This window comes from Ovis canadensis, chromosome 13, assembly GCF_042477335.2.
Source record: "Ovis canadensis isolate MfBH-ARS-UI-01 breed Bighorn chromosome 13, ARS-UI_OviCan_v2, whole genome shotgun sequence".
Classification (NCBI taxonomy): Eukaryota; Metazoa; Chordata; class Mammalia; order Artiodactyla; family Bovidae; genus Ovis; species Ovis canadensis.
Genome location: NC_091257.1, coordinates 78,233,053 through 78,253,537, shown reverse-complemented (window position 1 = coordinate 78,253,537; position 20,485 = coordinate 78,233,053). Strand labels below are relative to the sequence as shown.

The window sequence follows — 20,485 nt, the reverse complement described above, 5'->3', positions numbered from 1 at the left end:
AGAAATGCAGAGGGAAACTACAATGAGGTATTGCCTTAACACCAGTCAGAATGGCCATCATCAAAAAGTCTTCAAACAGTGAATCTTGGAGAGAGTGTGGAGAAGAGGAAACCCTCCTAAACTGTTGATGGGAATGGAAATTGGTGTAACTACTATGGAGAACAGTATGGAGGTTCCTTCAAAAACTAGGTATAGAACTATCATATGATCTAGCAATCCCACTTGTGGCATATATTTGGAAAAAAAACATAATCCGAAAAGATAAGTGCATCCCAGTGTTCATTGCAGCCCTATTTATAATAGTCAAGATACGGAAGCACCCTAAATGTCTCATTCCTTGATAGAGGAATGGCTGAAGATGTGGTACACACACACTGTGGAATATTACTCTGCCATAAAAAAGATGAAATAATGCCATTTGCAGCATCGTGGATAGTCTGAGAGATTACCATACTAAAGTGAAGTAAGTCAGAGAGACAAAGACAAATACATGGTATCGCTTATATGTGGAATCGAAAATGGTGACACAGATGAGCTCATGAAACAGAAACAGACTCACAGACTCTGAAAACAAACTTACGTTTACCAAAGAAGAAAAGTGTTGGGGAGGGCTATGCTAAAAGTTTGGGATCAACAGATCAGTTTACTACTATATATAAAACAGATAGCAACAAGGATCCACTCTATTAGAGCACAGTGATCTCAATATTGTGTAATAACCCATGTCAGAAAACAGTCTGAACTAGAGTAGATATATGTAAGTGTGTAACTGAATCACTTTACTGTACACCTAAAACTGACAATGTCATAAGTCAGCTATGCCCCAAGATAAAATAGAAGATTAAAAAAAAATGTAAAACAGGACAGATTTGAAAATATGGACTCCTACTGTGTCCCTGTCCCTCAATCCCATGTTTGAAGTGAAAAATGCCTTTTCTAATATGAAGCTGAGGGGAATGTAGACTGAGAAGCCAGGCTTTGGCATGGGAATCTTGTCAGTGAGCACACATGTCCCTCCTCTCTCTGTATTGATGGTTCTGTTTCACTTGCACACGGGTTAAATAGCTCCGGGAAGGCTGTATAGTCGCGAGCCCTCCCTCTGAGATCTCCAGTGCCAACGGCCTCTGGAAGGTAAGCAGCAGTGACATGCTGTCCTTTGTTGTGTGTCCCAGGTGTGAGCCTCAGCAGTGATTTCATTGCTGGCTTTTGTGGTGAGACGGAGGAGGATCACCTTCAGACAGTGTCTTTGCTTCGGGAAGTTCGGTACAACATAGGCTTCCTCTTTGCCTACAGCATGAGACAGGTGAGTCCCGGATGGGGGGAGGAGCTCTTTCCAATTCTGAGACATCATTCCTGACCAGTTTCTGATTGATTGTGAACTGCTGGAAGAAAAGAAAGTGACAGCAAGGCTTTTCTTGAGAAACCACAGGGATCTTACCATTCATTATTTTTTTTTTTCTAATAAACCTATTTACTCTTTTACACAGTCCAGCAATTTGAGATGAAAAACAACTGCTTTTGCTAGTATTTCTCATCATTAGAATATTTTAAAAAATTAATTGGTTAATTAATTTTTGGCTGTGCTGGGTCTTTGTTGCTGCACAGGTGTTTCTGTAGTTGTGGCGAGCAGAGTCTGCCCTCTGGTCGCTGTGCACAGGCTTCTCACTGTATAGCATGGACTCTAGAGGGTTTGGGCTTTAGTAGTTGCAGCTCCCGGGTTCCAGAGCACAGGCTCAGTAGCTGTGACACATGGGCTTAGTTGTCTCGTGTCATGGGGGATCTTTTGGATCAGGGATTGAACCTGTGTCTCTTGTATTGGCAGGCAGATTCTTTATCACTGAGTCCACCCTTTATTAGAATATTTAAAATTATTGTTTAGAATTTGAAAGTGCAAGGAGGGACGCCGTTCTCTTTAAAAGAAACTGCAAATCCTTTACTAACATGCAGAACTTCTTTTTTGGCCTAGAGATGTGATTTGTTTTATGGAAGCTCCTTCTTGCCCTTCCAGCCGTACTCAGCCATTAAAATAAATATTTATTAGTATTTATGTACTTGGTTGCGTTAGGTCTTGGTTGTGGCACATGGGGTCTTGGTTGCGGAACATGAACTCTCTAGTTGTGGCACTCAGGCTTAGTTGCTCTGTGGTGTGTGGGATCTTAGTTCTCTGACCAGGGATCGAACCCATGTCCCTTGCATTGCAGGGAGGATTCTTAACCACTGGACCACCAGGGAAGTCTCATCCTCAGCCATTTTTAATTTCCATTTTTCTAGGCCAAGTGAACACACTGATATCTGCTTTAGAGTTTCTCTTATAAAACAATTCCCAGGAAAACAAAGCAGGAGATGAGAAAGAAAAGGGCAAGTGATGCGTATTTCTTGCAGAGAGGAATAGTCTTGGTTGCCTGCTGTTTTCTTGATAGCAGGAATGAATTGCTTGGGTCACTTATCATCTTCCCAGTCACCTCAGGGGTCACTTGGTTTGTGTTTGGGCTGGAGACTCAGGGGCTTCCATGGCCAGGGAAAAGCTGTCTGATGAATGATTGAGCTATGAATGTCACTCAGCTGTCTCTCATCAACCAAGCTAATTCATGTCTTTTAAAGCCCACTGCCAAGTGTTCTCGGAGAAGGCAATGGCACCCCGACTCCAGCACTCTTGCCTGGAAAATCCCATGGATGGAGGAGCTTGGTGGGCTGCAGTCCATGGGGTCACTAAGAGTTGGACACCACTGAGTGACTTCACTTTCACCTTCATGCATTGGAGAAGGAAATGGCAACCCACTCCAGTGTTCTTGCCTGGAGAATCCCAGGGACGGGGGAGCCTGGTGGGCTGCCGTCTATGGGGTTGCACAGAGTCGGACACGACTGAAGTGACTTAGCAGCAGCAACAGCAGCCAAGTGTTCTATAGACAGTGTAAGTGGGCCAGTGTGTGTATTGATGCCTCTTACAGAATTGTTTCAGGGATAAAGCATCGGAGGAGCTGTTGGCTTCCAATTTGCTTCATTTCTGTGGATGTCACAAATATGCAAGAGAAATTTCTCTTTAACTCTAGAGTTGGAAATGAGTTTTCAGTGTGTGGTGGAAGCATGTCCTATGGGCACTGCTTATGAATGTTGATTTTGGAATCTATTGAACAATTCCTAGATTAGAGTGAAAGTCATAGAGACTTCATCAAGTAGCATAGTGGGTAAGAACAAACAGTTGAATTGTGCCTCTCCCATTTAATAGCTATGTGACCTTGGAAAAAGTCTTTGCTTTCTTCATCTGTGAAAGGGAATAACATTAATACCAACCTTATCAGATTATTTTGAAGTAATATATTAGCTCAATTAAATATAAAGCACTTAAAATAGTGCTATATACTAGTTGAGTGCACAGCAGAGGTAAATTATTGTTGTTAGTAATAAGACAGAATTAGAGTAAGCTCTGTAAAATAATTCTGTTTTAGAATTCTCTACCCATTCTTCATTTCCCTCTGGATTTGGTAGTTCTCTTAGAGGATTAGAGTTAGGCAGATTGGTTTAAATGTCCAGACTCTGGTGTATAGACTTTCCTCTTTTGTTTAGTTCTGTGGTTTTCCAGCTCTGTTATGAGCTTGTGTTAATAAAGATATGTATAAACGTGTGTATGTATATATTTATATATAAAGATGTATGTACACTATGATTTTGGATGATTTAAAAGTTTTTCAGGGATAAATTTTATTTTTTGACTAGGTAATACATGTGCATGGTATAGAATTCAAAACATCAAAATAGTGTGCAGTGCAAAGTAGTTGTTTTTTCTGCCTAGATTGCCTGGTTTTTCAGTTCCTTCTCTGAAGGCAACTGCTCTTAGCAACTTATTGTGTAACCTTCCAGAGATATTTCATGTATTTATAAGTATATTTATATGTATCCTTTCTATAGCAAACTTGCTATACATGATCATCTGTACCTTGCTTATTTCTGTTCAGAGTATATTTTGGAGAGCAATCATATCTATATATACAGAGCTATCTCATTCTTTTTCACAGTTTTGTAATATTCCATTGTGTAGATAAACCACAGTTTATTTCACGGGTTCAGGTCAGTTCAGTCCAGTTGCTCAGTCGTGTCCAACTCTTTGTGAACCCGTGAATCGCAGTACACTGGGCCTCCCCGTCCATCACCAACTCCCGGAGTTCACTCAAACTCACGTCCATTGAGTCAGTGATGCCATCCAGCCATCTCATCCTCTATCGTCCACTTTTCCTCCTGCCCCCAACCCCTCCCAGCATCAGAGTCTTTTCCAATGAGTCAACTCTTCACATGAGGTGGCCAAAGTACTAGAGTTTCAGCTTTAGCATCATTCCTTCCAAAGAACACCCAGGGCTGAACTCCTTTAGGATGGACTGGTTGGGTCTCCTTGCAGTCGAAGGGACTCTCAAGAGTCTTCTCCATCACCACAGTTCAAAAGCATCAATTCTTCAGCACTCAGCTTTCTTCACAGTCCAACTCTCACATCCATACATGACCACTGGAAAAACCATAGCCTTGACTAGACGGACCTTTGTTGGCAAAGTAATGTCTCTGCTTTTCAATATGCTATCTAGGTTGGTCATAACTTTTACTTACGATAAACATTTACTTGCTTTGGATCTTGTGTCTTTATAAAACTGCTGCTCAGAAATCTGTACATGAATTATTTAATATATGTGTGCTATAAAAGCATCAAGAACAATTTTGAGTCTGTGATTTTCATGTGCTAAATTTAGAGTTTAACTCTTGTAAAAGTGTGACTCTATTGCAGTTACCTTTTTCTCTTAGAAGGTCTCTGAACTAGAGAACTGTTGCGGTGTGGCTTGAGTTCCTGTACATGTATATGTAAATTGCAGATTGGATGAGCATGTCTGTCTTAAAAATGGATTCTACAAGTCCTTGGTGACCTCTGTCTCTCTTTTTTCAAATAGAAGACACGGGCATATCACAGGCTGAAGGATGATATTCCAGAAGAAGTAAAATTAAGGCGTTTGGAGGAACTTATCACTGTCTTCAGAGAAGAAGCAACAAAAGCCAACAAATCCTTTGTGGGTTGTACCCAGCTGGTGCTGGTGGAGGGGGTGAGGCTATGTGTATATGTGTATTTTTTGTTTGTTTTTTGTTTTTTAGAGCACAGTGTATCTCCCTTTATTTAGATCTTTGATTTATCCTATCAGTTTTTGAAGTTTTCAGCATATAGGTCCTATACATGTTTTGTTAGATTTATACATTTTTTTTTTAAGCTATTGTAATTGCTATTGTATTTTTCATTTTGGATGTCTATGTGTTCACTGTTAGTATGTAGAAATAATTGATTTTTTGTTTTAAAATAATTGATTTTTGTAGCCCACGATCTTGCTGAACTCAGTAGTCCTAGGAGTTTTTTGGGTAGGTTCCTTGGGATTTTCTTAGCAAGTTATCATATTACTGGTTTTTTGTTTCTTCCTGTTGTTCCAGGTTCCTTCTTTTATTGTTTCCTTTTTGCTTAGAGAATTTCCTTTAGACATTCTCGTAGTAGATTCTCTTCGTTTTCCTTCTTCTTGGAATGTTGATTTCTTCTTCATTCCCGAAGGACATTTTTCTATTTAGTGGAAGGATTGGGGAAAAGTTTTTGTGCTCCATCTTTCTAGAAGCAGTATCGTGTGTATTTTGAGAATCAATTTTATTGTCTGTTTTCAGTCCTTTAAAAAATCACACTATCTTAGAAATATACTGTGTTTCAGAAAGTTTGGGCTTCTGTAGTCTTCCATGGTCAAGCTTGGGAATCTAGCCATCATTTCGAGCACTAAACAGTTAGGATAAGGGGTGTTAGGAAACCTGACCTTCTGTGAAGCTGCATGTTTCAGCTCTTGAAGAGAAGGGGAAGGAGAGAGGCAGCACCCTTTCTGTGACTCCTCACAAGTTCTGAGTTGAGAGAGTCCTGCTCCATACCTTAGGATATGGCAGCTTCAGAATCACCAGTTGCTTGGTATTTGTGTTTGTTAAGACTCTCCAGTAATGAGTAACTGGAAAATTTGTTCAAGCCAAAAGTAATTCTGCTTTGTTGTAAGACTTCAGGAGTATATTTTGGAGCCCAAGGGTAAGAATACTGCCAGGTGTCTGGATGGGACGGTATTGGGAAGCCCCTGAGGCTCAGACTTTCTTCTCTTCTCCTCAGGTCAGCTTTTCCTGATTCTTCATCTGTGTGGCAGAGTACAGCAGCCCTGTGTTTCATGTTATATAGTTCCAGCTGTTCACAGACCAACATTGTGTTTTTCAGCTCCAATTCAGATTTCCAGGAGAGGGAGTCTGATCCGCTCAGCTTGGGCTAGGAATCTTCCTATGGTCTGGTCCAGCAGTTGCTGTTGGTTGATGATACTGAGCTGGTGAAATATCCCCAAAGTGTTTGCCTTGATAAGTGCTTTGCTATTTAGGATATCAGCTATGATTCTTGAAGATCTCTGTACATGAACGTGTCTATTGGCAATCCTCATTTTGTCCAGTAGGAATTAGGTCTTACTATATCCCCAGCTCTCCTCATACAAGATCTGGTACAGAATAGTGTACTTGCCTTTTGATTGAATGAATAAGTACTCAGAGGTTTCTGATCTTTGTCCATGACTTTATTGGCCCCATGGAGAGCACATGGTAATTGTTTCAGCCAAAACAAGGTTTGTTTTTTGGTCTTTATTTTATTTATAAAATTTAATTAATCAAGTTGGCTGCACGGGGACTCAGTTGGGATCTTCAATCTTTGTTCTGGCATGTTGGGTCTTTTTTTAGTGGCATGAGAGATTCTTGGTTGCAGCACAAGGAGTCTTTGATCTTTGTTGTGACATGTGAACTCTTAGTTGCAGCGTATGGGATCTAGTTCCCTGACCAGGGATTGAAGCCGGAATCCCTGCATAGGAAGTGTAGAGTCTTAGCTACTCGACCACCAGGGAAGTCCCAACAGTAGTTTCTTATTATTTTCAAACATCTAGTCAGTGTTCCAGTTTCCCTCTTTGTCTTATAAACGTTCATAGTTGGTTTATTCAAATCGAACATGAATGCTGTCTCTTTAAAAAAAATTATTGTAAGGCCATCACAAACCTTGCAGAAAAGTAGCATTATAGTACAAAGAACTTTTTTCTTTGAAACATTTGAGAATAAGTTGCTCTGATGCCCCCAGCTCTCCAAACGTTAAAGTGTTTATTTTGTGTTAACAGGAGCATTCTTCTGAATAGCTATAGTACAACCATTAGAGTCAGAAAATTAAGCTTGTTAGATTATTACCATCCAGTCCTTAGACCCCCACTTAAGTTTCTCCACTTATCTAAGAACTGTCATTTATAAGAAGATTCAGTTCAATATCACATGTTGTGTTGTCATTTTATCACTTTTTAGAAATTTAATGGGGGCTTCCCTGGTGGCTCAGAGGTTAAAGCATCTGCCTGCAATGCGGGAGACTTGGGTTCGATCCCTGGGTCGGGAAGATCCTCTGAAGGAAATGGCAACCCACTCCAGTATTCTTGCCTGGAGAATCCCATGGGCGGAGGAGCCTGGTGGGCTACAGTCCATGGGGTCACAACGATTGTGTTTTGGCATGGCTTTGTTTGTGTTTTGTTTGGAATATATCAAGGCTACATAATTTGTGGGTTTATACTTTTCATTAGATTTGGAAGATTTTCATTTATTACTCTTCAGATATTTTTCTGTACCCCTCCTGCTTTCTCCCACCCCCTCCCCTTTCTTCTCCCCTCCAATCACCCATATATCCAACCACTTGATATTGTGTCCTAGGTCACTGAGGCTGTTCAGATTTTTTTTCTGTCTTTTTTTTTTTTTAATATCTGTGCTTCACTTTGAATAATTCAGTTTCTATTATTCTGTCTTCAGTTTTGTTATTCTTTGACAGTGTCTCATTTGCTATTATGTATTGAATTAATACATTGAGATGTTGTATATTTCATCTGTATAAGTTACATTTGGTTTTTTAAAAAACATCTAGTATTTTTCTCCTGTGTTCTTGTTTTCTTTTGAAACTTAGTATTTGAACTGAATTATAATAGTTGGTTTAATATCTTGTGATAATCCCATCATTGCCATCATTTCTAGGTCTGCTTCATTGACTTTTTTCTTGATTATGAGTCACATTTTCCTGCTTCTGGGCATATCTAGTGATTTTTGATTGGATGTTGGACATTGTGTTGTTGGACATTATTTTTGAATGTCTGGGATTTGTGTTGGGCTTTGTTTTAATACGCAGTTTCATTACTCGTGGTTTTGTTTGATCCTTTTAAGGTTTGTTTTTAATCTTTGCCAGAAAAGTGTTTTTATTCTTGGAAAAGTTTGGCCTTAGTGTTAGGTGTGGCTGTGGATTCTTCACCGCTGTGTGTCCCAGGGAATCAATGAGGACTATTTGTTCCCAGATCAAATGATTCCCAGCCCAGTGTGAGATCTGGGAGCTAAACAGTTCTCAGCGAACCAATTCTTTGTCTGACTTCATGGATTTTCAGCCCCTCTTCTCTAGAATGTGCTCTACAATTTCCAGCTATTGCAGGTTCCCTGGACTTTGGTCCATTTTCCCTCAGTTCAGAGCAAACTGCCATGTTCTGCCTGAGGTATCCCAGCTTTGCATTCTCTGGTCTGGCACGTGTCTTCTGGTAGATAATGCAGGGGTGATTCTCTCCGTTTGTTTTCCTTTTCTTGGAGATCATAGTTTTCCACAGTCTGTTGTCCAATATCAGAAAATAGGTTTTTCGTATATTTTGTCCAATTTCCTGGTTATTTAAGGCCTGAGGATGAATTTCGTTCCTGTCACTTCCTCATGACTGGAAGAGAAAGGCTTGTGTATGTTCTGGGAATTAATACCCAGAACTGCATACTGCATACTGATTTTATTATTTTCCTGGCCCAGTCGTTTACATGTTAGAATGGATGCTCTGGCTTCCAGTCTTCCATTCACTGAGACAGGTAACCTAGGCCAGACAACCCGAGAACATTCTTGAGTGATTGCTTTGAGATTCTGTGAAGTGAGAGTCATTTTACTGATTATATCACCCATATGCCATTGGCATCAAGCCTGTTGGAGGTTCATTCCTGTGAAAGGTAATTCTGTAATCAAAGACTCGTTGATCGAGTCATTTATTATATTGACATATTGTCAGCAGAACTTTATTGAGTTTCTGTCATGTGCCACTTACTGACCTTGTTGGTAAAGCAGCGGTGAAGCACTTAGTCTTAGCTGATGCCTTGGTTAAAGAGTGCTCTGTGGCTCAGACCTCTGGGGATCTGAGACAGACCAAGAGCTGGTGACTGACAAATTCATAACCTCTCCTCTGTTCTTTTGCAGCCCAGTAAACGCTCTGCTACTGACCTGTGTGGCCGAAATGATGGAAACCTTAAGGTGATCTTTGCTGACGTAGAGATGGAGGATGCCACTGACTCTGGGCTCAGGGTCCGAGCTCAGCCTGGGGACTATGTGCTGGTGAAGGTAAGGAGTTCTTTTTGTGCTTTTGACTTGTGCTGTGAAATGGGAGTTGGATTGGATAATTTGAGGGAATGAAGTTTTTTTCCTGGAGAAATGCTTTAGTAAGATACAAATCTCTTCTCAACCCCACCAATGCAAGGGCACTTGAATTAAATTTTAGACTACTCCTAGGCCTTCTGTTTTATCCTCTTCACTAATGCCCTGAAAGGATTATTTCTGGGAATTTAGTGAGGTTGGAATAACAGTAGCAAGTAGTTTTCTGCTGGAGAGAGGCCAGGAAGAGTGAGTTCTTATGTGAGTTGATAGTTCTTTCTGGCAGAGATGAGCATTCCTTTGAGGTCTCTGATGCCCCAGATGTTCCTGACCTACAAGTTTCCTGCATCCCTTCCGTGGACTGTGGGTCTAGCTGAATGGCTGTGGGATTTTTCCCTCTCGTTTCACTGAAGATATTCCCCCTTCCTGAATTCCTTCTCTCTTCTTTTCCTTCTCGTACTACCGCAGGTCTGCCACTGCCATCTTCCCTTTTTTCCCTCGTGTCCACTTTGCCCCAGTGCCAGAGGCTGGCAGGACATGTGCTGATGAGGTGGGCAGGAGCACAAGTGCTTTTCCAACACTGATCTCTGAAGCATCTGCAAAAGACAGGTGGCAAGAGGCTGATTCTTCTACTGATGTCGTTCAGAGTTATATTCTCTGCCCTGTCACCCTCTACTCTTCCGTCCTTGTTACTTCACTTCCCGCTTGAATCATCATAGGAGCCGTGGTTCATGGTATGCAGCAGACGGAGTCTCATTTCCTTGGTGTGTAACTTCTGTAGATTGGCCTGGAAATTTTACCAGCACTCAGAACTTGTCTGTTCTGTCCATCTGACAAAATCAGTGATTTTGTAGGTTGGGGACTTCTGTGATCTCATTCCTTTCTGGCCTTGTTCGGACAGGGGATTGTCTTACTTTCCGCATTGCCTAAAGGTTTCCTCAGGGGAGGAATTCCTACTAGGTAGCAACCTGATTGATGTGGAAGCAGTCTCTCATAGGCTTTTCCACTTGTTCGTTCTTTCTTTTTGACACTGTCTTGTTTTCTTCATCTTCTGAATTTTTGCTTCTTTGATTTTCAGTTGATTTTTCATACCTCTTCCTATTCTCTTTCTACTATCAATAAAGGCCACTTGATAAAAGGGATGAGGTTAGTGCATTGGGTTATAATGTTAGTATGATATTCTTCTGTAAAATGGAAAAATTCCATTTGTCAAGAAAGACAGAAAGGTGAGACTTGGGACTGTTTTGTTGTTGTTCCAAAGTGACGTAATAAACCCGACAAGTAAGATTTAGTGGAGGGAGCAAAATAAAGGAGAAACTGTGGAACCAGGGGTCTGTTGGCTGTTTCTGCACTCGTATCTGCTGTTCTCATCTTTTTCCACTGAGAAAGTCTCTGGGCTGTACTAGAACCATTTCCTCATAAATTCCGTTTTCTTGTTGCCCTTTCTTGTGTGGTGCTTATTTGGCTAGACTCCAACCTTGGTGAAAATGGTTATTTGCTTACTTTGTATCTGTGTGAAAACAGCTGAATATTGTTGGGGAAGAGCACCCAGTTAATCTGTATGACATAGGTTAGGTCCGATGATGGTGACTGAAAACTCAGAATACACTGGCTTAAATAAGCAGAGGTTCTCTTTCTCATAAAAATCTAGATATATGGAAGGTCCAGGACTGGTGATTGTGATGGCTCCATGATCGCCAAGGGTCTCACCTGCTTCTGTCTTTTGCTCTTCTCTGTGTGGCCTCCATTCTCAAGGTTATCTTATGATTCAAGATGGCTGTTGCAGCAACCATGTCCATATCCTAGCTTGTAGGAAGCAGGAAGAAGAGAGGTGAAGGGCCTGCCCTTTTCCTTTCAAGACACTTTGCAGAAGTTGCACAAAAAGGCTGCAAAGAAGTTGAGAAGTATGGTCTTCATTCTGAATGACCACGTGCCCAGTTAAAAATGGGAAATTCTGTTACTGAGGAGGAAGAGGAGAACTGTTGGGGGACAAGAAACAGTCTCTTCACAGAAACCAACTGCACTCAGCTCACATTTATGCCATAAAGTTCAAATTGAATGCTCAGCATGGCCCTGAAATCCTAATTTTACAGTATTTTCCCAGTAAATCACTGCAGATGGTGATTGCAGCCGTGAAATTAAAAGATGCTTACTTTTTGGAAGGACAGTTATGACCAACTTAGACAGCATGTTAAAAAGCAGAAACATTACTTTGCCAACAAAGGTCCGTCTAGTCAAGGCTATGGTTTTTCCAGTGGTCATGTATGGATGTGAGAGTTGGACTGTAAAGAAAGCTGAGCGCTGAAGAATTGATACTTTTGAACTGTGGTGTTGGAGAAGACTCTTGAGAGTCCCTTGGACTGCAAAGAGATCCAACCAGTCCATCCTAAAGGAGATCAGTCCTGGGTGTTCATTGGTAGGACTGATTTTGAAGCTGAAACTCTTAATACTTTGGCCACCTGATGCGAAGATCTGACTCATTTGAAAAGACCCTGATGCTGGGAGGGATTGGGGGCAGGAGGAGAAGGGGATGACAGAGGATGAGATGGCTGGATGGCATCACCGACTCAATGGACATGGATTTGGGTGGACTCCGGGAGTTGATGATGGACAGGGGGGCCTGCTGTGCTGCGGTTCATGGGGTCACAAGAGTCGGACACAACTGAGCAACTGAACTGAACTGAACTTTTCATTCTCCCTAAATCTTCACTCATGTCTTTAAATTCTAGTCTCAGCTGATGTCTTTGTCTCATCTTGTATAGAGAAAATAGATGCAGTCGCGTGACATCTCACTGTCTCCTCGTTGTTTGCACCCACTCAGGCGCATCTCCGCCTGTCCCTGCTGTCTGCTCATGTGGGCTGTGTAGGAAGTGTCTGCATCTTCTGTCACACTGCTGCTTGTGCTTTTTGCTTCCATCCCTTCACATCCTCTCCAGATTTGCATTTTTCTTCTTTCTCTCTTGTGTCCTAAACTTAATGTGGCCAAAATAGAATGAATTCTTCCCACTTTCCTGCAATTTTCTTCTTTTGAAGCCTCTTCCATCTCAGCAAATAGCACCACTCAGTTGCTAAAACCAAATATGTAGGAATCATTCTAGATATTTATTTTCTTGTACTCCCCTTCAGTAGTTCATCTGTTTCAGCTCTACCTATGGAATGTATCTTGGATCTCTTTCTTTCTCTAAGCTGTCATCTTGGTTAGCTTAGATTGGAGCAGCCTTTTCATAAGTTTTCTTGTTTCTGTATTTTGAAAGTGAATTATTTTATTAAAGCATATCATAAATGTAGAAAATTGCTCAAAAGTGTACTTAATACTTGATGAATCATCACAAAGTGACCCTACCTGTGTGACTGCCTCCTGAGTCAAAAAACAACATTTTCAGAACCACCAAAACCCCCCTCATGTTCCTACCATATTCTTCTTCCCTCCATCCTAATCTTTAATACCACAGTTCAGTTTTGCTTATTTTTGATATAAAATTGAATCATACAGTGTTGATCTTTGATAACATGGATATTGTGCAGTTCATCTATGATAATATTTATCCATATTATATGAATATACCACAATTTATATATTGTACTTTTGATGGCCATTTTGGTTGTTTTCCAGTTTGGAGCTATTACAAATAGAGCTGCTATGTATGTGTTATAGTGCATTTCTATGGGGTATATGGTTTGGAATTGCTGGGAAACTGGATATATATAATAGAAAGAACCAAAATGATTATAACATTTTGCACTCCCACCAACAGTACCTGAGTATTTCAGAGGCTTAGTATTCCTGCTTTCATTCTTGCCCTCCTCTAGTCTTCCTGCCCCATAGCAATCAGTTTGATCTTTCTAAATCAGATCACTCACTCATTTGCTTAAGCCCTCCAGTGGGTTCTCATTGGAGCCACAGGGTGTCCAAGGCCTTTTATGGTCTTTCCCAGCTACCTTTCCAACCTCATGTCCTCTGTCCTCTTTTTATTCTCTTTCCTCTAGTCTTGGTGGCCTCTTTTTTTGCCTCTCAGACTTAGTTCTAGTGTTAGGGACTTTGAAAATGCTGTGTCACTTAGGAGAGTCTTGATTTTTGCCTGGCTGCCTTCTTTTAAACCTTCCAAATTCTCTTAAATGTCACCTCCTTGAAAAGCTCACTAGTGCTGAAAGCAACTTCCCTCTACCTTGCTCTTGTCACTCTTTGGGCATTAGCCATTTTGTCTTCATCAGCTCAGTTCAGTCACTCAGTCATGTCCAACTCTTTGCGACCCCATGGACTGCAGTACACGAGGCCTCCCTGGCCATCACCAACTCCGGGAGTTTATTCAAACTCATGTCCATGGAGTCAGTGACGGCATCCAACCATCTGGCCCTCTGTCTTCCCCTTCTCCTCCCACCTTCAATCTTTCCCGGCATCAGGGTCTTTTCAAATGAGTCAGCTGTTCGCATCAGGTGGCCAAAGTATTGGAGTTTCAGCTTCAACATCAGCCCTTCCAATGAATATTCAAGACTGATTTCCTTTAGGATGGACTGGTTGGGTCTCCTTGAAGTCCAAGACTCTCAAGAGTCTTCTCCCAACACCACAGTTCAAAAGCATCAATTCTTCGGCTCTCAGCTTCCTTCATAGTCCAACTCTCACATCCATACATGACCACTGGAAAAACCATAGCCTTGACTAGACGGACTTTTGTTGGCAAAGTAACATCTCTGCTTTTTAATATGCTGTCTAGGTTGGTCATAACTTTTCTCCCAAGGAGTAAGAGTCTTATAATTTCATGGCTGCAATCACCATCTGCAGTGATTTTGGAGCCAAAAAAATGAAGTCTGTCACTGTTTCCATGGTTTCCCCTTCTGTTTGCCATGAAGTTATGGGACTGGAAGCCATGATCTTTGTTTTCTGAATGTTGAGCATTAAGCCAAGTTTTTCACTTTCCTCTTTCGCTTTCATCAAGAGGCTCTTTAGTTCTTCTTCACTTTCTGCCATATAGGTGGTGTCATCTGCATATCTGAGGTTATTCCTGGCAATCTTGATTCCAGCTTGTGCTTCATCCAGCCCAGCGTTTCTCATGGTGTACTCTGCATATAAGTTAAATAAGCAGGGTGACAATATATAGTCTTGACCTACTCCTTTCCCTATTTGGAACCAGTCTGTTGTTCCATGTCCAGTTCTAACTGTTGCTTCCTGACCTGCATACATGTTTCTCAAGAGGCAGGTCAGGTGGTCTGGTATTCCCATCTCTTTCAGAATTTTCCAGTTTATTGTGATCCACACAGTCAAAGGCTTTGGCATAGTCAATAAAGCAGAAATAGATGTTTTTCTGGAACTCCCTTGCTTTTTCCATGATCCAGCAGATGTTGGCAATTTGATCTCTGGATCCCTGTTCCTCTGGTTCCTTTTCTAAATCCAGCTTGAACATCTGGAAGTTCATGGTTCATATACTGCTGAAGCCTAGCTTGAAGAATTTTGAGCATTACCTTGCTAGCATGTGAAATGAGTGCTATTGTACAGTAGTTTGAACATTCTTTGGCATTGCACGTCTTCGGGATTGGAATGAAAACTGAACTTTTAGTTTTCCAAATTTGCTGGCATATTGAATGCAGCACTTTTTAACAGCATCGTCGTTTAGGATTTGAAATAGCTCAACTGGAATTCATCACGTACACTAGCTTTGTTCGTAGTAACGCATCTTGACACAATAAATGTCTTAGGAAGGTGTTTGACTGGTACAGCCTGGATCACAGTTGCCTTGGGTTGGGAGGGCAGCGTCTGTTGTGGGCTTCCCAGGTGGCACTAGTGATAAAGAACCCATCTGCCAATGCAGGAGGTACAAGAGACTTGGGTTTGATCCCTGGGTCTGGAAGATCCCCTGGAGGAGGACATGACAACCCACTCCGGTGTTCTTGCCTGGAGAATCCCATGGACAGAGGACCTTGGCAGTTCATAGGGTTGCAGAGTCAGACATGACTGAAGTGACTTACCACGCACGCATGTCTGTGTTAGGCAGCTCGTACATGAACCTTATGGTTGCCTCTGGGGAAGACCATCTCCCAAGAGAAAAGGGAGTAGTGGCTGTTTGGAACTGACCTATTTTGGACTTCTTAAATTATATGCATTAGTATTGTATCGGACGTCCCTGGAGGCATAGAGGAGCCGTACAGTCTTGAGATGCTGGGCTGTCATCTCCCATTAGATTCCATTTGGTGGCCTCTCCTTTGGACCATTCATATTAAGTCCCTGTAGTTCAGTCCCAGTTACCTTGCTTTCTTCTGATTGGTTTTCTTTCAGATCACCTCAGCCAGTTCTCAGACACTTAAAGGACATGTTCTCTGCAAGACCACTCTAAAGGACTCCACAGCATATTGCTGACCTGAGTGGTTGGCGTCAGTCCTTTCTGGCAGGAAGAGAAATATGACTGGTCACTAATGAAAGACGAAGCTTTGGAGCCAAGCCTCAAGTGGTGAAGCAACTTTCTATGAAATGGAAGATGCATTTCTTTGCTGCTTTGTGAACAGCTTTTACAGTCATTAAATTTACCTAAAGTAGTTCATTTTTATCTACTTTTGCTTCATTTTTGCCTTGGTGAGTGTCTCTGAGATTTTCCCTAGTTTCCCAACTCACTTTCTATTGTGGACTGTAACACTTCTCTGGTTTTCTCTCATGTACCCTAGGAATTGGAGACTAAAGGGCCAGGGAAGGTGGAGAGAACCATTTGCTTAGGAAAACCTACTCTAGATCTTTCTAGCATTTTGATTTGATAACATTGACTCAGCTACCTATCTCCTCACTTTATTTTACCTGAGAAATTCCCTCATGGACCCTTTTTTTTTTTTAAAGCTTGCCAGGTTATTCTTTGCCTTCAGGGGTTTCCCTTGTGGCTCAGAGGGTAAAGCGTCTGCCTTCAATGTGGGAGACCTGGGTTCGATCCCTGGGTTGGGAACATCCCCTGGAGAAGGAAATGGCAACCCACTCCAGTATTCTTGCCAGGAGAATCCCATGGACGGAGGAGCCTGATAGGCTGCAGTCCATGGGGTCGCAAAGAGTTGGACACGACTGAGTGACTTCACTTTCACTGACAGCATTTGGAGTTTAGAAAACATCATTACCTTCTAGTAGGCTCTGAGGTGTCATTATTGGCTCCTTAATCTGCCAAGATTATGTTATTCTGTGGGGATCATGTGGAAAAATCCAAAATATGGTGGCATAGAATATTTGGAGTCAGAAGGACTTTGGTCTAAGTTCCTGCTCCATTGCTTCAGAGTTGTGTGAACTTGAGTAGTTATTTTATTATTTATCTGTGCCTTGATTTTCTCATGTGACATGGGATAATAATACAATGCTTATCTCATCTGGAGTTCAGTGAGATTGTACTTGTGAGGAACTTAGCACTGTCTGTGGAACACAGTAAAATCTTAACAGATGAAGAGTGATCATTGAAAGATTTTGCTTCTAAAACACACTGTGTATATTAGGATATACAGAGGCTTTTGTGTGTATGGCTATGATCTCCTTTTTACCCCTTCCCACTGACCTGGATGGTAACCTTTAGGAATCCCAGGCTGGGAACCTCTTCCATACCAGTTGGCATTGCTTGAAGGAGTTGATTTCTGTCCTCAAGATACATCTTCTGGGACTTCCCTGGTGGTCCAGTGGCTAAGACTCCGAGCTCCCAATGCAGGGGGCCCAGGTTTGATCCCTGGTCAGGGAACTAGATCCCACATGCCACAATGAGGTTGAAGATCCTGCATGCTGCAACTAAGACTTGTCGCAGCCAAATAAAAATAAGTAAATATTTTTAAAAAATCCATCTTCTATGCAAGAAATATTTGTTATGGCTCTTTACCTCAGTTCTTTATTCAGAAGACATGAAAAACTTTTGGAAATTTTATTTTACTTTTTATGAAAAAGTAAATCATACATGTAAATAATTCAAACAATATAACAGGTATCTGTAATTGGTCAGATTACTTTTTTCCTGGATCAGAAAAGGCCAGCATTTGGGACTTCTCTGGTCCAGTGGGTAAGACTGCAGTCACAATGCAGAGGGCCTGGATTTGATCCCTGGTTGGGGAACTAGATCCTGCATGCATGCTGTAACTAAGAAGTCTCACATGCCACAGCTAAGACCCAGTACAGCCAAAATAAATAATAAACAGACAAATAATCATTAAAAAAAGAATGGTGCCTCATGTATAGTAGGTGAAAGTGAGACGTGAAGGTGTTAATTACTCAGTCGTGTCCAACTCTTTGCAACCCCATGGACTGTAGCCTGCCAGGCTTCTCTGTCCATGCAGTTTTGCAGGCAAGAGTAGTGGAGTGGGTTGCCATTTCCTGCTCCAGGGTATCTTCCTTACCCAAGGATTGAACTTGCGTCTCTTGCATTTCCTGAGGCAAATTCTTTACCACTATGTCGCCTGGGAAGCCCTTAATGGTTGCTTTGAGGATTATAATATCTTAATTTATTAACAGCCCAATTAATATTAATTTAGTTTCAATAGGATTCAAAAACATTGAAGGGTACCATTCCATCCCTTTTTGTTGTTATTGTTCTAAAAATACATCTTAATGCACTGTGTACCCCTTAACATAGATTAATAATTTTTGTTTTACTTAATTCACTTCTGAATCATACAGGGTGAAGAAAGAGGAGTTACTATTGATTTTCAGAAACTCACATTTGCACTCAGATTTAAATAAAGGAAAATTAGGTTCCTCCTCTTAATGGGAAGTGGCTGGGTTCCTGAAGAGTATGTGGGATGGCAGGTCTTGGTGCCATCTTTGGAATATAGTCTGCCACAGATCTCATGGCAAGAGAAAGAGTTTGGTGATGAGTTCGGAGAGTTGAAAAAAACTGGAAACTTAGTGTAGATGAAATATTGTCAGGGAGGGACAGACTGGTCTAATATGAGATGAGATGGGAATGGTTGGCTTTAGGTGCGTTGTCCAGAACCTTTGAGGCCTGGTGGATTTTATTTAAATACAGTGGGGAGGCATTGGATGGTTTTTAATTTTTTAAATTTTTAAATATTTTTTGACTTCAGAGAAGTTGCAAAGTGAGTTCATAGAGCATTCTCCTGAGTCATCACACAGCATAGTGTTTATTTGTCAGAGCTAGGAAATTAATATTGGCACGTTGCTGTTTTCTAAGAGCAAAAACTTCATTCAGATTTCACCAGCTTTTCTTCTAATGAATGTACCTTTCTATTCCAGGATCCAATCCAAGATACCACATTGCATTTAGTTGTCATGTCTCCTTAGTCTCCTGTGATTTGTGAGAGTTACTCAGTCTTCCCTTGTTTTTTGTGACTGATGCTTCTGAAGAGTACTAGTCACAAATTCTCAGTTTGGATTTTTCTGGTATTTTCTTATGATTAGTACCTTTATTATCAATACCAGAGTGTACATGATATAAACATCATTGTTGAAGTTAATCTTTTATCACCTACTAGATGGTGGGGATTAAGCCCAAACTCCAAAGTGGGGGGTTATTTACATGTATTATTTGAAATTCTATAGGAAAAATGCCTCTTTTCCTCTGTTTATGAATTTATTCCATCATTTATGTCAGAATGGACTCATGGGTGTTTATATTTTGGTTTATACTCTGATGTTTATTTGATTTTGCTCAAATTGATCTCAGTTTGGGCATTGGGAGCTCTTTTAGGTTGACTGTTGTGCCCTTTTATTTTTCTTAGTTTTTGTTAATGTTTCATGTTTTGAAATCAACTTTAAATTTTAAAATAATTTTACAGAATTATTGCAAAAATGGTACAGAAAGTTTCTCTATACACTGTACCCAGTTTTCCCTATTCTCATATTTTATTATGGTTCATTTGTTACAATTAATAAATCAAATTTTCCCTAATCTCTTTTTATTTTTCCAGAATCCCATCTGGGAGGCCACATTACAATCATATCTTTTTAGGCTCCTCTTGACTCAAACTTGTAATTTTGATGACATTGATAGTTTTGAAGAGAACTGGTCAGATATTTTGCAGTGTCCCTCTGTTGGGATTTGTTACGTTTTTCTTGTGTTTAGATTGGAATTACGTGTTTTGGGAAGGAAGACCACGAAGATAAAATACCATTCTCATTCCATCATAAGGGTACATACTATTAATGTGATTTATCACTGTTTATTCTAACCTTGATTGCTTGGCTTCAGGTAGTGTTTGTCAGAGTTTTTCATTGTACAGTTGCTCTTTTTTCCCTTTCCATACTGTGCTCTTTGGAGAAAAGTTGCCATGTGCAGCTGAAGCTTAGTGAATGGAAGTCCTGCCCTACCTCCTCAAGGGTGCAGTAGCTGTGTCAGTCATTTTGGCTGCTGCACAGGAGATTTGCCTGTTCTCACTTGTATATTTACTGAATCATTTATTTATATTAGTATAGGCTGCTAGATATTTAACACTCTGTGGGTTATAATCCAGTTGTTCAGTCACTAAGTCGTGTCTAACTCTCTGTGATCCCATGGGCTGCAGCATGTCAGGCTCCTCTGTCCTTCACTATCTCCCAGAGTTTGCTCAGATTCATGTCCAGTGAGTTGGTGATGCTCTCTAACCATCTAATCCTCTGCTTCCCCCTTCTCCTTTTGCCTTCAGTCTTTCCTAGCATCAGGGTCGTTTCCGATGAGTTGGCTCTTCACATCAGGTGGCCAAAGGATCAGAGCTTCAGCGTCAGCACTCCTTCTAATGAATAGTCAGGATTGATAATCCAGTACTCCTTTTTATATTTCATTGGCCAAATTGTTGTAGCTCTGGAAGCTCTTTCTCGAGCCCTCTATCCCTTTGACACACTTCCGCCTTTGTACGAGTTGCCTTCTTCCTTGCATCTGCGCTGTTCTGGGTCATTTTTCATATTTCGTTTCTAGTCCTAGAATTAACCATTTCTCCAAGGGGACTGATTAGGTTCCTTTGATAAAGAATGGTATAGACATCATCATCTGGGTACTAGATATACTCATTGCTAATGTGATTTGGAAGGTTTCTTGTTTTTTATGTATTAAAAATTTTTCTTATGTGTACCTT

The 20,485-nt window shown here is 40.9% G+C and overlaps 1 protein-coding gene across 3 annotated transcripts in view; it reads left to right on the top strand.

Annotated features, from left to right (window-relative positions):
• Positions 1 to 16,011, top strand: part of CDK5RAP1 (CDK5 regulatory subunit associated protein 1) — a 35,839-nt gene extending 19,828 nt beyond the window's left edge. For all 3 annotated transcript variants that reach the window (XM_069546917.1, XM_069546918.1, XM_069546919.1), the window contains 4 exons: positions 1,173 to 1,303; positions 4,929 to 5,078; positions 9,311 to 9,451; positions 15,750 to 16,011. In XM_069546917.1, coding sequence (XP_069403018.1) covers positions 1,173 to 1,303; positions 4,929 to 5,078; positions 9,311 to 9,451; positions 15,750 to 15,830 — 503 coding nt within the window. In that variant the 3' untranslated portion in view covers positions 15,831 to 16,011. The remainder of the gene's footprint in view (positions 1 to 1,172; positions 1,304 to 4,928; positions 5,079 to 9,310; positions 9,452 to 15,749) is intronic.
• The last annotated feature ends 4,474 nt before the right edge of the window (positions 16,012 to 20,485 follow it).